We start from the raw sequence: 13,905 nt of genomic DNA, 5'->3' as shown, positions 1-13,905 counted from the left end.
ATGATGTTGTGTGTATCCTGCCACTGCCTTCATTTCCCGCCATTGAACTTGGACTCTGCCCTTGGTAGCCCTTCCTTAGTATTCTGGGGAGTGGTACAGATTCTCCAACAGGGAATGATCTCTGTTGCAGGAGGCTCACAAGTTGCAAAGGTAATAATCCTCTTTCTTTTTTTTTTTTTTTTAGCTTTTATTTTTTTCCCCTGGAAAATATAAAATGTGAGTTTAAAAGAAACATCAGCCTTGAGCCCATTTTTTGGGGTTCTCTATGGAAAGGAAGAGGAGAGATTATGGTTCTTGATATGGCCAGGTACACTAAGAAAACTTTTTTTTCATTCTTTAAAAATTAAGTAAATATTAACACTAGAACTCATCATTTGCATATTTATTTATTATTAAAGCCCCAGAAAATGTATCTTATTGACTTATGATGATGATGTATTTGATGAATATGAGTCAAAAATTCTGCTAAGCCTTATCTCTTCTACTCTAAGAAAAGACATTGTTGAAAGACCTGTGCTGGAAATAATTGAAAGCATATTTTTATTGCAATTAAATTATCAGTTTTTATAAACAAGGGATAATGTTCAAACACAATGGACAGTGCATTATGGACTATTAAGTCTCAGTATGGTATTCTTTTCTTTCAGAACAGGAATGTTTCACTTACCCGTAAAGACATTTTTGAAGTTGGGCATATTTATTTCTAAAACACAAAGGGACCCTGCAGTAGACTTATGCAGATGGCAGACTATTTTCTTTTTTTTTTTTTAATGTAATTTAATTTAATTAATTTTTTAAAATATTACTTTAAATTCTGGGATACATGTGCAGAACGTGCAGGTTTGTTACATAGGTATACATGTGTCATGGTTTGCTGCACCTGTCAACCCATCATCTAGGTTTTAAGGCCCATGTGCATTAGATATTTGTCCTAATGCTCTCCCTCCCATTGCCCCCCATCTCCGATGGGCCCCAGTGTGTGATGTTCCCTTCCCCAAAGTATTTTCTTTTTCAGAGTAGTTGCTTCTAGTTTATTTAAGATTTTTATAATTTAGTTAAGCAAGGCATTTGTTGATTATGCAAAATATCTTATTGGTATTTGTATCACATATGCACATTTTTTTTCCTTTTAAGTATAGTATACCATGTTCTCAGCAATTAATTCATTATCGTTTGTCTGCAACCCTTTCTTCAATGTTACTAAGCAAGACACATCTGGGGAGGCCTACTTTCTATGTTGTGGCATAAAAGTATGTATTGAAGCTTTAGTAGGGATTTCAAAAATGGTTGGATGGTAGCAAATTACTAAGAACTGTCAAAGTTTCTAAAGCCTTAGTTCCAGCTTGCTAGAAAACCGACGTTGAGTATTATGGCTAAATAGTTGAGTTGGAAAATGTCTTCAAGGAGACACTTTTTCACTTTGTATTCATCTGTACATTTTTTATTACTTGCATTCTGTCATGCTCAGGCTATTAGAGCAGGTACATTTTTATAACTGGAATGTTTATGTGTAGTGAAGCTCTGAGAGGACTTTGCATTAGATTTCAGCAGCATAATCGAAGCTTGTTCTTTGTCTCAGCAATTTTTAAGCTAATAGTAGCAGAAACTGCCGTGGAAGTAGACTGCTTTGCCACAACATTCAGAAAATCATTTATCTTTTTATTGCAGTTCTTGTCACCAAACAGTACATTTTAGTATTTCTCAAATTACAGAACTCTCATAGGGCTGGGAAAATACCTGTACACACATACATACTATGAATGTGCTAACGTGTTTTGTATTTTCATAGCCCATCAAAGCTCCTGAGTCGGTTTCCACTATAATCACTGCAGAATCAATCTTCTACAAGGTAAGCTTTTGTAGAGTTACTGAAGGGAGAGTTGGGCCTAGTGGGTAATGTGCCACTAAAATGTTGGATTAGTCTAAAGGTCTCTCCTCTTTATTTGTTTAAGGTGTGGTTATACTTTTTGTTCCCTTCTTAACTGTTTTCCCCCATGAGTGACTGTTATTCTAACATCTCATCTAGAGCTGAAGTGGGAGGAGAAGGTGCCTACTGACATATGATATGAGGATCTTAAGTATTGTTTTTTAGTGTAGATTATAGGAAGTGTTCTTAGAGTGCTGATTGTATAGTGTGGAACCATGGAAGAGTGAGCCATTAGTGTGATGGCATTGAAGAACAAGAAGGACAGAGACAGGATTTGAACTAGTACAGGTTGTAGACTGTGGTGTCAGATGGGTAGAGTAGGCCCAGAGATTCTGAAATGCCTTTAAGTGGAGTTGAGCTGAGTAAGGGCAGTAGTGAGGATTAACACCTACTAGAAATCCATGGTGAGAGGAATTCCAAGATGTTTTGATAAAAGAATGAGGAGGTCAGGTTTCCTAGGGCCAAAGTCCATGGACATCTGATACCTCAGTGAGAGAAGTGACAGATTGTTGTGTTTAAACCAGAAGTCATGGCCGGGCGCGGTGGCTGAAGCCTGTAATCCCAGCACTTTGGGGGGCCGAGACGGGCGGATCACGAGGTCAGGAGATCGAGACCATCCTGGCTAACACGGTGAAACCCCGTCTCTACTAAAAAAAAAAAAATACAAAAAACTAGCCGGGCGAGGTGGCGGGCACCTGTAGTCCCAGCTACTCGGGAGGCTGAGGCAGGAGAATGGCGTAAACCCAGGAGGCGGAGCTTGTAGTGAGCTGAGATCCGGCCACTGCACTCCAGCCTGGGCCACAGAGCGAGACTCCGTCTCAAAAATAAAAAATAAAAAAAAATAAACCAGAAGTCTTAGGAAAGGAATTAGAACATAGACCCCCCCAACAAGGCTCGGCAGGCCTGGCACGGCACAGGCAGCAACCAATGAAGGCTATTTGGTGCTTTGGGATCTGAACTATCATTTAGGGGACAGTGGTGTGAGTTAGTGCTTTATACTTGACCCAGGTGGACTGAGAAACTGAAGTGATTATGCCCTTAAGTATACTTTTTTTAAAGCCCGCAATCTATATAGTTGAAACTGTTCCTCCCCACGGGGTTACACTGGCATTCCTCAGCAGGGCTGGGAAAAAACAACAACAAAAGAAGTCTGTATACAGGCAAACATGTCTCTTGTTTTTCCAACATTTAATACATTGTTAAAAAAATATCTAAAGTTTAGCAAACAGTTGCTATGTATCAGTGACTGAACATTTTGCATGCTTTATTTCATTCAGTTCACCCTATGAGGTGGATACTACTATCCCCATTTTCTGGATGAGAAGATTGAGGCATAGCGAGGTTAATTAACTTGTCCAAGATCACATAGCCAACAAGTCATGGAGTGAGGCAGTCTCATACCAGAGCTTAAGCCTAGAGCATAGTTCCTGGCTCTATAGCTTTAGCAAGTGACTAGCTATGCGACGAGGACCAACCTCTCTGATGTCTCATCTCTAAAATAGGAATTGTAAATAGTTTCTACCTCGGTGGGTCAAGTGAAATCATATGTGTTAAGCACTTAGCAGAGTAAGCACTCAATGAATGTAGGAGTTACCATATTTTCATATTTGTGCATTACCTTCACAATTTACAGATTAAGGCTAGAAGCAACTTGTTGAGCTACGGGTTTAGTGTGCTAATGATTTCCATGTGTGTCTCCATGGAAAGGCGTGTAGTACCTGTTATTGTGACTGACTGTACTTTCGTATTGTCCGCCGCCCATGTTTATTAAGTGGTAAGGACAATAATCCTACAAAGTAGTCAAGCAATGTTGCAAATGCCCAGTATTGTGGGGGCTGTCACAGCAGTGCCACTGGCAGGCAGCACCATGGTGGCAAGTTCAAGAGGTCACTGCCAGCCACTGAGCTAGAGCCCAGATCAGGCATGCAAGAGGAGCCTGAGTGGGAGCCACTGGGGTCAACGGTCAAGAGTGTGACAACCCAAGACCCAGAACGGCTGAGTGGCCTCCTTGGAGCATGGCGGTGGCAGAACAACTCCATGAACTCAGGTCTGGTGATGCCTAAGCTAGTGCTGTTCTCTTGTGGATCCCTTTTCTCCACCAGAAACCTTGAATCCTCTCAGCAAATGAGGAGACCACTCAAATCAGTGACTTAGTCCTGTTTGGTGTTATATATATGTACACAACACAGCACATATTAATAAATACCTACTATGTGCCAGGCACTGCCTACCACTGGAATCTTTCACTAAGACATTGTCTTTGCATTTCTGCCTTCACACTATGAAAGCAGATGTTTTGGATTCATATTCATTCAGCATACATTTGAGTATGCTGTGATATGCATGATAAGCCTATGATAAGCAAGTATTCTCGTTTAGAATTTGGGAATATTGATTATACATGTGGACAAAGCAAACCATAAATGCAAACGATATGATAAATAACTTTGGACTAATGACTGGGAGGAAGAAACAGCTGTTGATGGGTAGGAACTAGCAAGTAACAGACTGGCCTGCATAGACCAGACCCATCCATAGTGACCCAGATGAAACAGCCACCGTCAGACACTTGGATAAAGGGTCCACCAGGAAAAAACTCCTGGCCTATCAGGTGCTATGTTACAGTTCCGTTACCGGAAGTATTTCCTCAGAAGTGTTTTTATGGTTGAGGTACACATTCCTGCAGGTTTACCTGCTGCCAAGTCCCTGTTTGAAGGGAAGCAGCAATTAATTACACTGTTTCCATAGTCAAGGACAGTATATCCCACTGAGAAAACTACTCCCACTTAAGGAGGTGCTGGATGTCATAAAGATTTGGATCAACCATTATGGGTGTTTAGAGGAGAGATTATTTCCAGCTCAAGACCCAGGAAAGAGGACATAGGATGGATGCTAGAGTCATAGGGAAGATTTAACACAGGACATGTACACATTAGTTAGTTGGGTATAAAGTGGAACAGAAATGAATGAGACACAAAGCCTTGAATTCCAGAAGTACTAGTAGTTCTGTTGTGGAAGGATATAAAACTCAACTGGGAGTGGAAGAGAAAGGCAGCAGTGAGTCTAGGAGATGTACAATAGGTTGAGGTAAACATATCCTGAAGACTATAATCCAAAGATTATTTTTGGTTTGAATTTGTTTTGGTTTGAATTCATGGTATCTATTTTCTTTGAATGGATGGTTGGGGAGGGTGGCATGTAGAATGCATTCTTATTAAATCAGCATTGATTTTCAACACAGTACAGAGAAAGACTACTGAGCTGATGTAGGAGCTTCGGCTGCAGTCTCTATGACTTTCAGCAAGCCGTTTAACCTTACTACCACTTCATGACTGTGGCTAACAAAGTAGGGACAGTACGGAGCACAGAGGATTTTTAGGGCAGTGAAACTATTAATACTGTCTTTGTATGATACTATAATGGTGGGTACATGTCATTATTCATTTGCCCAACCCCATAGAATACACAGCACCAAGAGTGAACCCTAATGTGAACTCTGGTCTTTGATGGTGCTGTGTCAATGTAGGTTCATCTGTGTAACAAGTGTACCACTCCAGTGGTGGGTGGGGTTATTGATAATAGGGGAGGATGTGCATGTGTGGGGGCAGGGAGTCTATGGGAAATCTCTACTTCTGCTCGATTTTACTGTAAACTTAAAACCTCTGTAAAAAATAAAATCTATTTTTTAAAAAGTAGGGATAGTATTATAGCAATATAAAATCAAAGTACTTTATGAATAAATGTTTTCTCCAGATGTCAACTGTCATATATGCACCCTCGAATGTGTATGTATAATTTTCATTCAAAAGTGAAACAACTTTAGAATTGGCACCAAACATACAAACATTGATTGATACATTAGACTATCTTGAACACCTTTTATTGACCACTTTGAAAACTTGTTTACCTATTAAGGTTCATTCATAGCTGTGGTGTTCTATTTTTATTTTCAATGTGGGATTATCTTCTCTTTCACCCAGGGAGTATATTACCAAATTGGTGATGTTGTTTCTGTGATTGATGAACAAGATGGAAAGCCCTACTACGCTCAAATCAGAGGTTTTATCCAGGACCAGTATTGCGAGAAGAGTGCAGCACTGACGTGGCTCATTCCTACCCTCTCTAGCCCCAGAGACCAATTTGATCCCGCCTCCTATATCATAGGCAAGTTTGACAAATGGCACAGGTTCTTTAACTTAGTTAACTCTCCAATATTATGTAAAAAAGTGTGTTAGTCAGCTTGGGCTGTCAGGACAAAATATCACAGACTGAGTGGCTTAAACACCAGAAAGTCACTTTCTCACAGTTTTGGAGGCTGAAGTCCAACATCAAGGTTCTGGTAACATGGATTTCTGGGGAGGCTTTTCTTCCTGTCTTGTAAATAGCCACCCTCTTGCTGTGTCCTCACATGGCCTTTCATGGAGAGAGAGCTCTTTGGTGTCTCTTCTTATAAGGACACCATTTCTGTCAGATGAGGGCCCCACCCTTATGGTTTCATTTAACCTTAATTGCCTCCCTAAAGGTCTGATCTCCAAGTACCATCACATGGGGATTAGGGCTTCAACATACGAATTTGGAGGATGGGGGGGATGCAGTTCAGTCCATAAGAAAAAAGCATGAGTATAATTAAGTACAAAAAAATTAGAGCTTTATAGAAAATATGAGGCATTTTATGTAGCTGGAGTTTGAGTGCTATCAGTTATTTTGAGTTAGAGCAATGTGCATCTACTAAGAAGTGATACGGATAAGGTTTTTTTTAGAGTGACCCAGGGTTAAACTGTACTACAAGAATTTATTGCTCAGGAACTTGGTTATTTAGGTTACTTATTTATACAAACCTGTTCAAAAATAATTTAGAAAAGAACTATCCCAGTTATCCCATACTTACAAGTTCTCAGTATGCATACCTCTGCATGCTACACATGTCATCTTAGGCCTTTATAATATAAAGGCTGATAGTTGAAATGGCAGCTGCTGTGCTTTTGTTAATTTCAAAGCTGCCAAAACAGTTTTGACATAGACTCACAAGAATTTACTGATTAATACAATTTTAAAAGTTTTCAGATTTTTAAAGTTACTTCAGACTTTTTAATCTTTCTGCAATGAGCATGCATCATTACTTTTGCATCCTGAGGACAAGCATAAATTTTTTTTGAAGAGAACTCCAGGGACAAATAATATACCACTGTTATTCTCACCTACATGTCAAGTTTGGTACATTACCAAACAGTTCTAGCCTTCTGCTTATAAGTACATAGAACTTTTATTTACCGTATCTATGGGTCAGGATCCCAGCAGAGGCAGTGATGTATCAGAATCACCTTCGGGATTCCTCTACTGCCTCCTCTTTCTAATCCCCAGATTCTGATATGCATCCTTGTCCTACAGCGAGGCAGCATGGCGTGAGGTCAGAACACCAGTTCTGGAGCCAGAGTGTCTGGGTTCATAGCCCGCCATTTACCAGCCATGTGACTTTGGCAAATTTCTTAGTTTCTCTTGCCTCACTTTCCTCATATGTAAAATGGGAATAATAATAATGCCTACCTCAGAAGGTTGCTGTGAGGAATGAAGGTATTGATATGTGTAAACTTACAACAGTGTGGGTATAAAATAAACATGATGCAAGTGTTCAATCACTGTTTTTGGGAGAATTCCATATTCTTTAAGCCATTAAAGAAGAAAAAATGATTAAGAATAATTTCAAAGTACTGCATGTTTCAAGGGCTAATGCCAGGTTGCTCCCAGAGTGGTCTCTCCCAGTGTCTAGAAATTTTAACATCTTATGAAAATGATGTATATGGTCAAAAATGTATTTAACCTTTCCCTTGGCTGCCTTCCAGGGCCAGAGGAAGATCTTCCAAGGAAGATGGAATACTTGGAATTTGTTTGTCATGCACCTTCTGAGTATTTCAAGTCACGGTCATCACCATTTCCCACAGTTCCCACCAGACCAGAGAAGGGCTACATATGGACTCATGTTGGGCCTACTCCTGCAATAACAATTAAGGAAACAGTTGCCAACCATTTGTAGTTCACAAATTAAAACTGGATTTCCAGGCCTGGTGTGGTGGCTCACGCCTGTAGTCCCAGCTATTGCACCACTGCTCTCCAGGCTGGGCAATGGAGTGAGATTCTGTCTCTTAAAAATATCACAAAAAAACTGGATTTCCAGTTCTCTGATCTTCTTAGTACCACAGGATATGTCATAGGTATCTTTAAATGAAATTCTTAGCTGGAAAAATGACTCAAAAGTTTTTTTCTACTACCTAGTAATCATTAGATTATTTATTACTGGTTACTTAGAAAATTAAAAGGGTTAGGGCCAGGCACAGTGGCTTATGCCTGTAATCACAGCACTTTGGGATGCTGAGGCAGGCAGATCACCTGAGGTCGGGAAGTGGATTGCCTGAGGTCAGGAGTTCGAGACCAGCCTGGCCAACATGGCGAAACCCCGTCTCTACTAAAAATACAAAAATTAGCGAGATATGGTGACATTTGCCTGTAATCCCAGATCTTTGGGAGGCTGAGGCAGGAGAATCACCTAAACCCAGGAGGCGGAGGTTGCAATGAGCCAAGATTGTGCTGCTGTGCTCCAGCCTGGGCAATAGAGTGAGACTCTGTCTTGGAAAAAAAAAAAAAATGGCTGGGCACAGTGGCTCACGCCTTTAATCCCAGCACTTTGGGAGGCTGAGGCAGACGGATCGCCTGAGGTTGGGAGTTCAAGACCAACCTGGCCAGCATGGTGAAACCCTGTTTCTACTAAAAATATAAAAATTAGCCAGGCATGGTGGTGCACACCTGTAGTCCCAGCTACTCGGGAGGCTGAGTCAGGAGACTTGGTTGAACCCAGGAGGTGGAGGTTGCAATGAGCTGAGATTGTGCCACTGCACTCCAGCCTGGGTGACAGAGCAAGACTCCATCTCAAAAAAACAAAAAATTAAAAGGGATAGAATGTAATGAAATACGTTTTGAACTTAAATGATATTCTATATGTGTATCTTCCTAGGCAAAAGCTGTAATTTCCAGAGAGACCATTAGGAACAGGTAGTATCTATTTTTCTCCATTATTTATTTCTAGAAACTCATAAAATGGACATTTTATATTTTTCTATAAGAACAAAATATTAATTAAGGTATAGATGACTGACCAAGGGCTTAATCAAATAAAATGACTAACAGTATCTATCATAAAGCCACACAAGCCTTATGTTCTCATCTCAAAAATGCTGTGACAGCTTTTTGGCTGCTTTAACCATAAGAAAAATGAATGGTGGATGATTTTACTAGCCCAGGCTTTTAAAAACTTTCATCTTGGCCAGGCGCAGTGGTTCACACCTGTAATCCCAGCACTTTGGGAGGCCTGAGTGGATGGATCACTTGAGGTCAGGAGTTCAGGACCAACCCGGCCAACATGATGAAACCCTGTCTCTACTAAAAATAGAAAAATTAGTTGAGTGTTATGGTGCAGGCCTGTAATCCCAGCTACTCGGGAGGCTGAGGCAGGAGAATTGCTTGAACTCGGGAGGTGGAGGTTGCGGTAAGCCAAGATTGCGCCACTGCACTCCAGCCTGTGTGATAGCGCAAGACTCTGTCTCCAAAAAAAAAAAAGAAAGAAAAACTTTCATTTAATCCTTCTGTAGCAAACAGGCATTCAGAACCATTCCATTGATCTTAATAAAGCTGCTCTTTACTCTTTCTAGTCAAAAACAAGACTTCCAATCAAACCATAAGATTTTATACTGCAGATAGTCAGCTTCACCAAAGCCACAGAGGAAACATGTTGAGATCAGGCATCCCGCTTGATAGTTTCTTGACTACCATTAAAATGAAGATTGGGAAGTCATGAAAGTCACTGGTAGGCCATTAGCATTGATATCTTTAAAATGTCTACCCTAAACCATCTGCTGTGGACCCGTAATAAGAGGCCTGTTGTATATGAAATTGTCTAGAATTCAGGTGCAGGTCTTTGCCAGTTAAGTAAGGGAGCAACATGTAAAATGGGGGAGGAGTAGGTGCACTTACTTGCCTCCACTTCTGTCCTGATTTAACCAGCATTTTTCAACCCTGGGAAAATTTGCAGAATCTAAGTTGATTGTAATGATTTTGAACTGCAGTGGCTTTAACTCTTACCCTTTTCCCACATAGTTACGGTTTGTGAGTTGGAAAGAAACAACTGTAGGTAGCTACACATACATAATGATCTCTTTATTCACAAAGGTTATAGTAAAATTGTAAATGACTTTCTAAGTGCTAATATTCAAAACTTTTGGATTAAAATGTATTTTTCACAATGTATTTACTTTGGATGTATTTATTTCATTTAAACAATTTAAATGGGGCTATTTAACCAAAAATGGTATTTAAAACCAAAACAGTATAGTACTTAGAATTTGGAGTAGAGACCAGGTGCAGTGGCTCACGCTTGTAATCCCAGCACTTTGGAAGGCCGAGGCAGGAGGATCGCCTGAGGTCAGGAGCTTGAGACCAGCGTGGTCAACATGGTGAAACCCCGTCTCTACTAAGAATACAAAAATTAGCCAGGCATGGTGGTGTGCACCTATAATCCCAGCTAGTCTACTCCAGAGACTGAGGCAGGAGAATCACTGGAACTCGGGAGGCAGAGGCTGCAGTGAGCTGAGATCGTGCCACTGCACTCCAGCCTGGGTGACAGGGCATGAATCCATCTAAAAAAAAAAAAAGAATTTGGAGTAGATAGATTCATCATTAATAAGTAATAGATTTTGGGAAAATCCAGAAATGGCTAATAAAATGAACACAATGTAAAATATTAAAATGTAGACTTTTAAAAATCTATAAATTGACCATCTGTTTATAAATTGGTAGATGGTTGTGTACCATCTTTTAAAATAAAGATGGAATTTCACCCAGTGCGATGGTTCCCGTTGCTTACATTTCTCTGCTGAGGCCAAACCTGATATGGCCCTGGTCTGTGTTCCCAGCCCTGTCTCCGCGTTACCACTAAAATGTTTCCCCCGTATACCCGCCTAATTTTTCTGGCTCTGAGCCCTTGTTCGTACTGTTCTGTCCAATTCTACCTTCCAAAGACCTTTCTTAATGCCTTCAGATTCTTTCTTTGAGACCTTGTCAGATTCCCATGGCTTTTTGAAATCAATCTCTATCCTATTGTCATCACATTTAAGTTTCTACTTCCATCATCATTCCTATCCCTTTGTTCCTTGTAGGGCGGGAATGCTGTGTTTTATTTACTCATCTCTAACTTCCACATAACCTAACCCAGGTTCTTGCTTATGGGAGACGCTGAGTGTAGGGTCTGAATTAGATACTGTTAACTAAAATGCTTGTTGATATTTTAGTTATTAATTCATATTAACTTTGGCTGAAACTTTTAAATTGTGAATAGTCAAGTAAAACTTAGATTGTTATATTCTGGGTTAGTATTAGATTGTTTTTAAGATGAGTTTTAAATAGTTCTCTTAAGACAAATAAAGCTTAACATGAGCATTTGAAAGAAATTATCCCAAACCATTCCAGTTCCCGGCTGTGAAAGACTTTTCCAGGCCTAATAAGTTTTCCATTTCAGTCATAAGTAGGTGAAATCAAATGAACAATAGAGGGAAATGTATTTATTTGCTTTATACACATGCATGTGTGTTGTGTCTACATCTAAACAATGCACGAGCTTAGAATGAAGTTTCTGTCATACCCAGAAAAGGGAGAGGCATTTTTGTGGATTTTGTCTGGCTGCCCTGGACATGTTTGAAGAACTGTGCTGTTTACTTCATACCAAGTGTGTGAGCCATACCTTTGGTAGAAGGGTGTACCTCCTACACCCAAGAAACATGAGCCAGGAGGAGGTCTGTGCCAAGGAGAAGGAACCCAAATGACCCACAAGAGGTGGGCCATTAATTATTGGGTCAGATGCACAAATGCACGGTAATTTATTTAAACACATCTTAATGGTGACCCACGAGGAAGATTGCTAGTAATAACAGAAAGGTTCACAATAAATAAGAGAAAAAAAGACAGAATGTAGAACTGTATGACAGCAATTCTGCAAACAAGAAGCATCTTTTATAAAAGATGGAAGGAGCCCAGGCACAGTAGCTCATGCCTGTAATCCCAGCACTTTAGGAGACTGAGGTGGAGGATCACTTGAGCTGCAGTGACCCATGATCATGCCACCACTCCAGCTTGGGTGATAGAAGTGAGACCTTGTCTCAAAACAAAACAAAACACAGACAGAAATGCCTCCAGAATTTTAACATGTCAACAGAGGTTTTCTACAGCTACTCTTTTCAGCTTTATACTTTGCAGTATTTTCCAAATTTTCTCTAACATGCAGTATTTTCCAAATTTTTTACAATAAGCACACACACACACACACACACACACACACGTTTGTTTGCATACTGCCCAACTGGTGGTGAACAACCACTGGCTTTTAGTATATACATATCTGGAATATTTTATAAATAGTAGTTCTTAAACCCTTGAAAGGGAGATGAATGGCCAGCTGAGGAAATAAAGTCAGTGATTTCGTTGTTTTCCTATATTCACATCATGATTCTAGGAAAGAACTCGGGAGTGACTTCCTTCAACTTCAGCCACTCCTGGGCCAGGCGCATGCTTAGCTGTGTGGTAAAGGTCACCAGCGTCTTCTGCCTAGTGCCTGTGTCATCTGAATTGGAGGTTTGGCGAGGGTAAGAGACTAATGTAGCTTCAAGTTTTTCTTTCCTGTCCTCCACTTGAAATCTGTCTTCCCTTCCAGACTGCCTGCCCTGCTGACTCAAGGCCCCGACACCAAACACAGAAGCAACAGCTTTGCACAGAGCGTTCAGCAAGCTCCCACAATTGTATAAGGTAAAATTGCCTTTATAGATTCCTTATTCTGTATCGCTCCTAAGTGGTTCTGTTTCTCTAATCAAATTCTGACTGATAACAGTTGCTGAGACTCTGAAAGAAAAGGCAAGGAACTACTGTTTCTCATTATAAACTATTTAGAATTATTTGGCTATCTTCTTTTTGCTATGAATATGTAGTATTTTGATACATTGTTTAAAAAGTAATGAAAGAGATCACATAGGGAAAGATAGATTGCATTATTTTAAAGTTTATATACTAAATTGAAAAGCAAAGAATAAAACGGGAGAAACAGCTCCCACATGTGGCTGTTGGCAGGAAGCTTCCATTCCTCTCTATGGGCCTCCACAGGTTTGCTCACAGCAAATGATTCGTGACAGAAAGACGCAAGTGCAGTTGTACCCAAGATGGAAGTCACCATCTTTTCTATAACCTAATCTGAAAGAAGGGACATACCAGCACTTCTGCCATATGCTGTTGGGTCACACAGACCAACCCTGGTACGGTGTGAGCACAGGACCACACAAGGGTGTGAACTCCAAGGGCAGAGACCACTAGGGACCATCTCAGAGGCACAGAGGGACACCCTATCCAGCTGGTGGCCCATGTAAATTAACATAGCTTTTTAGAATAGCAATATGTATCAATACTCTTAAAAGTATTTATACTTCTTGATCTAGTAATTTCATTTCTAAGAATCCATGCTAAGAGGATTTAAAATGTGGACCAAAAAATGAGTATAAAAAGAGGTTGTTTCCAGTATTTAAAGTTGTGAGAAACCAGAAACAATCTAAAGGTCCAACAATAGGAAAATGAATTTTGATATTTTTCTAATAGAATTTTGTGCAGTCATCAGAAATACCATTTACAAATAATTTTTAATAATGCAAAAAAAGTTTATAAAATGGTTAGTGTAAAACCTGGACACAACTACATAATGATTCTGATTTTGTAAAAAAAAAAAACACACACTCACATATACACATGCATACATATATATATAAAGAAAACTGGAACAAACAAAATGTCAACAACAAGCATAGTCGGAATTATAGTCATTTTAATATTCTTTATGTTTTTAAAAATTTTGAGGTTTGTGTTACTAGCATCCGTTACTTATATAATCAGAAAAAAAA

At 39.8% G+C, this 13,905-nt stretch overlaps 1 protein-coding gene across 1 annotated transcript in view; it reads left to right on the top strand.

Moving 5' to 3' along the window:
• Positions 1-13,905, top strand: part of GATAD1 (GATA zinc finger domain containing 1) — a 25,810-nt gene that overhangs the window by 4,939 nt on the left and 6,966 nt on the right. The window contains exons 5-8 of the mRNA XM_011998289.1: positions 1,790-1,849; positions 5,908-6,091; positions 7,768-8,971; positions 12,678-12,769. Coding sequence (XP_011853679.1) covers positions 1,790-1,849; positions 5,908-6,091; positions 7,768-7,958 — 435 coding nt within the window. The 3' untranslated portion in view covers positions 7,959-8,971; positions 12,678-12,769. The remainder of the gene's footprint in view (positions 1-1,789; positions 1,850-5,907; positions 6,092-7,767; positions 8,972-12,677; positions 12,770-13,905) is intronic.

This window comes from Mandrillus leucophaeus, unplaced genomic scaffold (assembly GCF_000951045.1).
Source record: "Mandrillus leucophaeus isolate KB7577 unplaced genomic scaffold, Mleu.le_1.0 Scaffold565, whole genome shotgun sequence".
Lineage (NCBI taxonomy): Eukaryota > Metazoa > Chordata > Mammalia > Primates > Cercopithecidae > Mandrillus > Mandrillus leucophaeus.
The sequence above is the reverse complement of the archived record's forward strand: the minus strand, read 5'-3'. Positions and strand labels throughout refer to the sequence as shown.